The sequence below is a fragment of the Triticum dicoccoides genome, chromosome 2B (assembly GCF_002162155.2).
Source record: "Triticum dicoccoides isolate Atlit2015 ecotype Zavitan chromosome 2B, WEW_v2.0, whole genome shotgun sequence".
Lineage (NCBI taxonomy): Eukaryota > Viridiplantae > Streptophyta > Magnoliopsida > Poales > Poaceae > Triticum > Triticum dicoccoides.
In genome coordinates, this window is record NC_041383.1 from 53,543,459 (window position 1) to 53,554,409 (window position 10,951).

Sequence of the window (10,951 nt, forward strand, 5' to 3'; positions counted from 1 at the left end):
TAGCTCCTGAGCTACTGACACATGTATGCCATTTGGTCCCGATTGGTGTTACCAACCAGGACTAAAGGCTCTCCCACCTGGGCTCGCCGTAGCGGCCATGTGGAGCACCATCTGTCCCGGTTCGTAAGCGAACCGGGACTAAAGGTGTTGGGCTTTAGTCTCGACCCATTAGTCATGGTTCCAGAACCAAGGCTAATGGGCCTCTGAAACCGGGACAAATGGCCCATTTTCTAAGTGTTTTAAGACTTTGTTTGCATGTTCAAAACTGAAGAAAAAAACTCCACCTTTCTGGTCGTGTCAACCCAATTTTGCTAACTTTTTCTTGCACTTGCATTTCATCATTTTATTATTTTCACTAAATGGCAAAAAATGCACTTAATATCTTAAATATATTAAATGGTCCGAATAGATGGGAAAATTTGCACATGGATTGTGTAATGGTGTATCTTGCCAGTAGAAAATTTTCAAGGTAGATGGATGAAGCAACAGTGACATCATAACCTTCAAACCTGACTCGTTCCCTCTGGACACAATGATTTTCCTCGTAAATGGTCCAGTTTCTAAGTTCTGTACATCACAGCTTTCCAGAAACGTTCTCCAATTTTTACACACGATATTTTTGTGTCATATGAGGGCACCATGCTAAGTTTTCATGCTTTTTGGAATTTGTTTGCATTTTTTGAAATTCCAAAACCTATAAACGCCATTTTCATGCTTGAGTCATGGCACCATTTTCAACCATGATCTGTAGGTGTCATATGAATAGTAATATGATTTAACAGCACAAATTTGCAACTTTTTCATGCATGTATAGTTCAAATTTTATATATATTCACTAAACCTCTAATATCTAGAAAATTCACTTAATGCCTATAAAAGAAAAGAGAAATGAAGGAATAAAAACATGAAAACATAAAAGGAAAAAGGAAACAGATAATGCGCAAATGGAAAATTAGAGAAATGTGAGAAAAAAAAGTAAGTGTTTGTCTACTGCAGAAAATAGGCACAGGGAAGTGGAAAGGAGAAGAGAAATAAAAAACTGACTAAAAACAAGTATTTGCCTAGTGCAAAAAAAAAGAGAACAGATGGTAAAGATTTGTTTAACTAATATAAGATCGTTTATATCATTAAAATAGTTAGCTAAACAATCTTATATTTATTTAACGGATTTGCTATTTTACAGTCGAGTGTTTTCCAATTCGTCGTCATTCAAATCTATGTTCGTCCATTTTCGTGCGGAGATTCGCACTAGGTTCTGTTTTGTTCGGCTTGGTTTTATTGTCGGGCACGGTTTTGTGTCTCAGCCCGTTACCATCGCCCCGGCCCGACACTTTTGATTTTTTTTGTCCTTTTTGTATTTGGGAGTGGGTGTCGTTTCCTCTTTCATTTGGTGGCTCTATTTAGATAATGCCGAGGGGTGAGAGAGAGAGTTCGAGAGGCGGAGCAGATGAGGCAATTCCTTCTGGTTCATGTCGATTCTGAGATATTCCACCGCTTGATCTTGATTTCGCTTCCCTTTCACTTTGATCCTTCGCTGCCGCGGTCGGTTGTTCTTGTCTCTCGCCCTCCCCGGTATGATTTTGCTTGTGTTGTGGCTGTGTAGCTTCAAAATCTAGGCTGAGTTTCTTGTTTGGATCCGTGGCAGGTGCATGTTGAGGCCATGTTGTAGTCCGCCATTTTGCTCCCCTTCTACTTGCCTCAGATGGGTGATTTGTTTTGTAAGTCATCGGGTGTTCTAGGTCATCTGGTCGTTGTGGTCGTTTTCACCCCTGCTGATTTGTTTCCTCTGCTGTAGATGTAGAGGTACGCGAAGTTGTAGTTGTAGTGGTGGATTCCCCTATCGATTTTATTTCTCCAGGCCTGGGTGTCTATTCTGCCTGCATTTTTATCGGTAGATGTAGTTGTAGATGGCTTGGCCTGGGACTCTGCTGGCTTATGCAATGTGGATGTAGTAGCTAATTTTTGTATCCTTCCTCTGAATTTGTTTGCCCTTCCTAGTTTGATTTTTGCCCGGCCTTTTGTGATGTAGATGTAGGTGCTATTTGTTCAAGTTTCCTGCTCTATTATGGTTTCTGAATTGTTGGCTCCTTATGTGTCTTACCTGCACATGTTTGCTCTTGTAGTTTCTGAATCCCTCACGACTTTTTCTTGTTAGATGTAGGTGTTCAGTTTCCCTGGTTCCTGAATCTCAATGAATTTGTGTGTACTAGGCCTGCAGTGCTGATGTAGTGTTAGTCTATGGATTTTTCTTATTTTTGTCAGTGCAATATACCTCAGAATTAAAGTGTAATGTATCCCATAATTGGAGTGTGATCCCCATGCTTCTTTATTGTAGTTACAATGTAATGTACCCTAAAATTATAGTGTATTCTAGCCCAGATGGCACTGTATATGCCTAAAATTGCATTTTAGTTTACTAACCCTAGATTTACAGTGTAATATACCCTAGATTTTCACTGTATTTTGTATGCTTCAGGACTGTAATTGTTGCATGGTTACACTGTATTGTTTCCCAGTTTTACACTGTAATGCGCATGGTACAGCACTGTAATTGTTGTAGGGCTTTCAGTTTTTTTCAGATAGACTACTTTCAAATGCTTCATCACCGTAATATACCCTAGATTTTCTCTGTAATTTATATGCTTCAGAACTGTAATTGTTATATGCTTCAGATAGATTACATTGGCTTCTTCATCTGGGCTTACACTGTAGTATACCATAGTTTTACACTATAATTTGTATGGTTCGACATTGTATTTGTTGTAGGTATTTGAGAGGTAGATTACAGTGGATTTTACCTTTGAATTGGAGGGCTTACACTGTAATTTACTGCAGATTTACATTGTTATTTGAATGCTTCAACACTGTAATTGTTGTACGACCTACAACGTATTTGTCAGATACTCCCTCCGTCCCAAAATTCTTGTCTTATACATGTGTAGATACGTATCTATCTAACACTAAAACGTAACTAGATACATCCGTATTTAGACAAATCTAAGACAAGAATTTTGGGACCGAGGGAGTAGATCACAGTTGATTTACCTCTGATTTTGCAGTGCAATTAGCATGCTTTTAGGACTGCAATTCATGTATTTTCTTGCTTTTTATTTTCTTCTTTTCTTGTGCTAGTGTGTCTCCATTGCAGTAGTATTGAGCAGAGGTCCTGTTTTAGGTTGATGATTGTTTTTGTGTTCTTTCCAGATTTCTCTAGTAAATAGCGTTGCATTAGCTGTTCATGTGTATTCTTTAATGAACTGTATGGAGATTTGTTCTACTATTTTACTTCCTTTTGTTTTCCTCCTTCATGTATTCTGTTTATATGTTTTAGTTTAATTAGTAGGCTACAGCAAGTCTCTCATCCGGACGTTTGCTTAGTATCATCTCTTGACAATGCAGATTATGTGGGTGAACCTATTGTGCGTAATAACCTTGCGGAAGATGGTTCCTATCGTATGTCTATGGTAGTTATTTCTTTCTTCTTATCTAGCTTTATTTTATTGTTCTTAGTTATTGAGATTGTTTTATTTAATTTTAGTCTGTCGACTTTTTAATATATTTTTGCAGGAAATATCTGATGATGGAGGGTTTGACAAATCTCTTTTGAAGTTCTATTTGAATGAAGTGTTTTTTCCATTTCTTGTATTATTTTGATTTCGTTTTGTGTATTTTCCTTGGGTGGCCCTTGTGTTTTTGTCATTTCAGAAAGTAAAATGCTTGAAAGGAAATTATCATCTGCTTCCATGTTCATAGGTCCATCTCCTGAATGTACCTGCAAGCAAAAGGGCAATTTGTTTCCTATAGTTGTGCTTTTCTCAGATTGGTAGCTCTGTGGTATTCGAATTTTGCTTTTATCATGAATATAATATTGGAATGTAGAAGCGCGGTGATAGAAAATGTGTCCTGCGACATATTTGTTGTGAGTTTTTATTATTATTATGTATTTAGAATGTTCCTATAGTGTCTTTCAACATATTCTGAAACAAATGTGTAACTCACATTTAGAATGAGTTCTTCCTGTGAAAATCTCAATAGATCATCTTCAGTTGCTGTCTTTATCATGCTCCTCATCTAGCATATTTGAAAAAAAATGCCAGTATCAACATAATATTGGGCAACAAACCGTTTAGATATAGATGAATTTTGCTGGGTACTTAAACGGTTGTACTTTATGTATTTTTTCTTCCAATAGTTGGGGTATTCCAAGTGTATCCTCAGAACTAACACTGTAAATTATAGTGAAGTAGCTCTGAATTTTTATTGTAATTTATTGGGATTTTACCGCATAGCTTCATCAATGCAAATCCCTGCATAATTTCATTCTAATTCCCTGTGTATTTTTTCTGTATTCTTCGAGGGTATTGCACTGTAAGCACTTTCACCGTAAAGCTTGGGTATTACAGTGTAAGCCATGGGTACTTGCTGTGTAATTACATTGTATGTATAATGTATTTTATAAAGGTTTTACAATGTAATTCTTGGTCACTTGCACTGTAATTACAAGCTTTGGATTCTTGGGTTTCCCACTGTATTTCCTGCTCACTTACACTGTAATTTAGTGTAATCTCATCAGTTTTTACAAGTGTAATTCTTTGTGTGCTTGCAGTGTAATTACTGTGTATGTACTATGTAATTTATAGGGGGATTTACACTGTAAATCTTGGTCACTTTCAGGGTAACTCTTGGGTATTTTCAGTGTCATCCGTTTTTACTTGCATTGTCATTAGTTTCTGCTACTGAATGTTTCTGAAAATTACCCTAGATTTTAAATTGGAACCACCTCAATATTTTAGAGTAATTTCCTGCTACATGTAGCATGTGAAGGTTATGTAATTTCCTAGATTTACAGCAGCTGTTGATATGTCTTGTATTTACACTGTTTTTACCCGCTTACATGTAAACCACGTCAAAATTTTAGTGTAATTTCCATGTTCATGTAATTTTAATTGCTACATGTAGCTTGCAAAGTTCATGTAATTTCCCAGATTTACATTTTGCTATTGATCTGTCTCTTTTGTAGACGAAGAAAGATCCTCCTAATTTGTTCATGCAAGAGGTGAAGAGAGCGAACAATTGCAGTAGGAGTATTTTTTTAAAATGAATTGGAATAGGAGTGTTGCTGACCTATGGATCGTCCTATTTCAATTGGAGTAGGAGAGCTGCGTCCAGGCGAACTGGGTCAGAGATTAGCCCGAACCGTTTTCTTTCAAATACAAAACATACAGTTGTAGGGGTGGAAGGTTTTGGACATACAGGTGTTAGCTGTTTATTTGTCCTGAAATTTGAATGTTCTCGAATTAAAAAACAATCAAGTGCGACAGTCCCTTCTTTAAAGACGGAGTACTCAACAAAAGTCATATTTGCCTAGTAGCCGTTCAACTGCACTCAACACAACAAGATACTGGCCCAAGTTCTAGATCGCAGTAGTGATTGTACATTCGCCCGTCCTTTTTAGTCCACGTATTAGATTTGTGTCAAGTCAAACTTTCCAAAGTTTGACCAAAGTTGTATTAAAAAATATCAGCATCTACAATACCAAATATATATACTATGAAACTACATTTCATAATGAATCTAACAATACTCATTTGCATTGTGAATGTTGATATTTTTTCTAGAAGTTTCATCAAAGTAGCGATACTTTGACTTTGAGCAAAACTAATATACGGACTAGAAAGGACCGAGGGGAGTACCAATAAGCAAAGACGATCATTCATGGATATGCCGTATAATGCTATTCAGATGTGCTTTATTAACCTTATTACTTGAAGAAAAACAAACACCGGGCAAAGAGTTGTTGCTCGATTGCAAAACAAAAGTAGTACCCCTCCGTCTAGAAATATGTGTCGCTTAGACATGTGTATCTAATAGTGAAATACATCTAGATACATCCGTTCAAGTGACAAGTATTTTTGGGCAGAGGTAGTACTCAACAAAGGTCAAATTTGCCTAGTACCCATTCAAGTCCACGCAACAAACAACATGGCACTGGCCAAAGTTCCAGAATCCAGTGTTCATCATGGTACCAATAAGCAAGGAAGATCATTCTTGGATATGCTGTATAATGCTATTCGGATATGCTTTATTAGCCTTATTACATTGAGCATAATTAGCTAGTAATTTTTATTTTGGTCACCACCAGTTGCGCGCAGCACCGTCGTCTCGGCAGTGAAACCGGGACCAAATCCCACCATCACCCCCCACCCATGCGCCCCCGCTGCGTCCTTCTCCATTAGCCGTCGCTGCTCGTCCAGCACGAATATCACCGTCGCTCCCAGCATGTTCCCGTGCTCTCTCATAACCGTTCGGCTTGCCGCGAGCTTCTTGGGCTCCAACTGGAGAGCTACCTCGATGTGGTCCAAGACACCACGGCTACCGGGGTGCACTACCCAGAAGAGGTCATTCCATTTGACGTGGATACCAAGTGGCTCCAATGCATCCAGCAAACACCGTTCAATGTTGTCCCCCGTGAGGCGTGGCAGCTCGGTGGAAATGTTGCCGCAAATGCCGCTGTTCCCGAGCCGCATGTTGAGCAAGTGCTCGCTCTCCGGTATCACGGCCTGCGACACGGACACCATCTCAAACAGCGGGTGCTCGACGGAGCGCACGGTGTCGGCGCCGACGATGACGGCGCCTGCTCCATCACTGAACAGTCCCTGGCTGATTAGGGTGTCGAAGCAGTCCTCTTTGTCGGGGCCACGGAAGGAGGTAATGGTGAGCTCGACGCAGGCAACAAGAACGCGCGCGCCGCGGTTGTTCTCGGCCAGGTCCTTGGCTAGGCGCAAGGCGGCGCAGCCGCCGGAGCAGCCGTTAAGGTGGAGCATCGTGCGGCAGACACTGGAGCGGAGGCCGAGGAGGGAAGCCAAGCGGAAGTCGACGCTCGGGGCATGGGCCGCTGAGTTTGTGCTGACGACGAGGTGGGTGATGTCGGTGGCCGGACGACCCCACTCGGCGATGGCCTTCACTGCTGCTGATGCCGCGAGCTCTGGAGCGGCCGTGGTGGCGATCTCAAGCCGCACATCAATGGATGGGGATGCATGGTGGAGAAGTTCGGGGTGGACGTTGAGCAGTTTCTCCGTGTGGTAGAAGAACCGCTTTCCCATGCCTGTTATTTCACCTGATCGGGAGGAAGCGCAGTAAATTAGCCTAGACAGAAACACCACATCAATTATTTGGATCGCACGATTGGCGTCCGTGCTTACACAGCTTTTTGAAGGTGTCTTTGAGGTCGGTGAGGTGCTCGCTCTTGGTGACACGGAAGTAGTAGTCGGGGTAGTCTTCTTGGGAAACACAGTTCAACGGGTTTGCCCTGCCGATGGCGAGCACCATGGCCGGGCCCTCCGCACGCCGCTCCCGCCGGATCTCGTGGACACTGCATGCTCTGCTTGTCATTGTCTCAGAGTCGGAGCTATTGCCTGCTCAATTGCAATGCGAGAGAACCAGAAAGGAGGCTCAAGTTATATACACGTCAACTAGTACTGGGTACTGGCAGCAATAACTTTCTGAGACAGCGTGGTTTGCATCAAAATGTCGAATTTAGAGCGTGTACAATGCCACTACCGAAAAATTGTTGTTTGCCGAATGTCGAATGCCCTGGATAAACTACTCGGCAATGCATAGGATTTACCGAGTGGTTTTATAGGACACTCGTCAAACAATTTTAAAAATAAATAAAACACAAATGTTCGTTTGAATTTTTAAAAGCAAACTTTTGAATTTTGAGTTTATTTTTGTGACCAAGGAGCACTAGTATCAACCGAGAAAATATTTGCATTTTCAATTTTGAGTTTATTTTTCTGACCTTTAACAATTGTACATGCAATTGGAAGTACCAAAGATTTAGTGCTGATATTTTTACGTGTTTCACTCGGTTCACTAGTGATTGATACGAACGAAATCCTGGCCACCTCGGTCTCTGTCCTCGTCCCTCGCTCCCCTTGCTGCCACCCGAGGAAATGAAGCTTCCAATGATATTTCTCTCCTGTAGCAGGGTGGCGGTCTTGGATGGCACGACTCATGCAGGACAATGAGGTTGCAGAAGGGGCAGCCCTCGTGCAAATCAGAACAGTTGGTGGCGGCACTCCTCACCGACTTAGGTTGGGAAGCCGGTGTTGGCGAAGGTAGTTATGAGAGATAAGGCTAAGAGATGGCACATTATACTCATTATTTTATTGCCATTTCTAGATGACCTGGAAATCTTTAACCATTCTACATGCACATGGAAGTACCAAAGATTTAGTGCTATTATTTTAACGTGCTTCGCTCCGTTCGCTGATGGTTGGATATGAAAGTAACCCTATCCGCGTCGGTCCCTTTCCTTCTCCCTCAATCCCCTCGCTGCCACCCGAGGACATGGTGTGATGTCAGGGATATTTTACTTCCACAGCGGGGTGGCGTCATTGGATGGCACAACTCATGCTGGACATAGATGGTTGTGCAAGAGGCAACCCTTGCGCTAATCAAATATGGTGGTGGAGGCACTACTTACCGTCGTAGGTCGGGAACGGTGTTGCCCAAGGTAGTTTTTGGGCTGACGATTGAGGTAGTTGGGCTCTCTGACCAGGCAGCCGACCCACACATCTATGGATGAGGTGGTTGCTTTGGTGGATTCATTGTTCATGGCCCTTCCGTCTGTCGGTGACAAGGAATGGAGATGGTGCGGCAATGTGCCGGATGCGGGAAGGCCACTTCCTCAACTTGCTTCTATCAGCTTCTTGGTTGCATGGTCGGGCCCTGGGATTTCTCAGAGCCAAGTCAGGCCGATGAGAAGGTGTGAACAGTGACAGTTTTGACGAGAAGTATGCAAAATCTCCGTGTCAAAAGCAAAGATCTCATCTGCTGCTAGATCAGATACTGTCGATGCGCGTACATCATGCCCTTGTTGAAGATGTTGGCTTGAAGCTCTCCTTTGGCGATGAAAATCTGAAGTTCGACACCAAGTTGAACCCAGGAACATTGGCACACGTTTGTTGATTCCTTCTTAATTCTTTATCTTGTGGATTAGGTTCATGGTCACATACTCCATGGTAGGGTTGTGGAGATCCTGCTGCAAGGGAGGTCCGATTTGAATGGTCTTGTGAAGTTGTGATTTGCTTGAACTTTTTGTTTCGCAATTCTTTCAGCATCGATACTTAGATTTGCTTAGGGTTATACTATCAGCATCTCGACTCCGCACCATTAACCAAGATTTGGAATGCCATTATTAGGATTTTTCCTACTAGTGATAGTTCTCCTTCATGTACCTTGTAAGCGTCAGATCGCCGGGCGATGGACCGTGCTTCCGTCTCGTCCTTGGGCAATCCTTGGCGCATCAAGTATGCAAGGAAACATTAAGTCCACGGCGCAATGACTGCCTTGATCTCATAAGCTAAAGTGGTAACTTCCAGCTCCGAGCACCCAATATGTCGTTGTCCTGCTCTAAGGCAAGCGAGGTGACATTTCTGGTGGTTGCCCATTAGTTGGTTTTGTTGGAACCGAGGATTGCCGGACAATCATAGAAACATGAGGAGTGAATTTTGCCAAGCGACAATCACCCGCGGCGACGGACGCCGGGGCCTTTTTCTTCCTCTGTATTCACTTGGCTCAGCTTACAGGAGTACACAGACGACGGGATTTATACACGGTGCACACACAAACACACTCCAACGGCCACACATGTACGCACAGCCCAGCCACACCGCAAGTCACGCACCCAGTAACAGCAGGAGCCGCACGACCACCACTCACGGCCACGATGCAAGTCCACTTCCAGCGCATCCGTAGCATGCTCTCAACGGCCTTACGACCCGGACGTTTCAGCTAACTACATGCAGCTCCGGCCCGCGCGCTGCCTCCAACAGACCGCAACAGCCCCTGTGCATGCAGCTCCTTCACGACACGGACGCGAGAACGAACTCCCGACGGCACACACCCCCGTGCCCAGCACGGACCAGACCTGGCACGCCGACGCCGGTCACCACCGCACGGGCACGGACAAGGCTTATTGCCAACACTCACCCCCTAAGCCATGACCTTGCCGCGCGGCCTGCGTCTTGAACGCCTTCGCTCGACGTCATCACGCGCCTCCGCGTCCGCTGTGATGTGCCGTGTGCCCGCCGTCGCCGGAGTTGATGCAGCTCGCGTCGTTGTCGTCATCACGGCTGTGACCCAGCCCGCGGACCCGACTTGGCACACCGACGCCGGTCGCACCGTGCTCCGTCATATTGCACTTACTTGGATTTTCGATGCAATGTATTCATATATCAATGCGTAATCCTCAAAAAAAAAAAAAACTAGAAGCTCTCTTTCGCATTACCGTCATAAAGGCATGTCTTTTCCAATCAACATATAGTTTTCATCTTGTAATTAAGTAAAACTAACACGAACTACCATATATTGGATACAATTATTTGAAATGGATAATGGTGTCCATGATGGCTGTCGCTTGTACTTTTTATATTTGTATACACGTGGCGACATGGTGGTTCAATATGTTCTTACGTACGCGTTAGCATGTTACATAAAAACTTTAAATCTTATCTATTAATTTTCTTATCCGCCGTTGCATATAATATTAACAAATGTGGACGAACGTGATGGCTTGTTTATCATTCATTTTAACTATATACTCCCTCCGTTCCCAAATACTTGTCTTTCTAGGCATTTCAAATGGACTCAACATACAGATGTATGTAGACATATTTTAAAGTGTAGATTCACTCATTTTGCGCCGAATGTAGTCACTTGTTGAAATCTCTAGAAAGACAAGTATTTAGGAACGGAGGGAGTAGTAGATTAGAAAAAAGTTCAAACTTTCCTAGAATGATCACCATGGTAGTGTTACTTTGACAAAAAATCCCTTATGTCTTGACACTTTCATATTATGACGTGGTGGCTAAATGGGCAGTCAACTAGTAAAAACATGTTCAAAGGACATAAAACACGGTTTGAGGAGAGTTCAAAGTTGAAACTT

The 10,951-nt window shown here is 42.8% G+C and overlaps 1 protein-coding gene across 1 annotated transcript; it reads right to left on the minus strand.

Moving 5' to 3' along the window:
* Positions 1-6,113: 6,113 nt before the first annotated feature.
* LOC119360418 (bisdemethoxycurcumin synthase-like) lies at positions 6,114-7,392 on the minus strand. The gene is made up of 2 exons (XM_037626066.1): positions 7,203-7,392; positions 6,114-7,117 (listed from the first exon to the last, which is right to left on the minus strand). The coding sequence occupies exons 1-2, from the start codon at positions 7,390-7,392 to the stop codon at positions 6,114-6,116; spliced, it is 1,194 nt and encodes a 397-aa protein (XP_037481963.1).
* Positions 7,393-10,951: the final 3,559 nt, after the last annotated feature.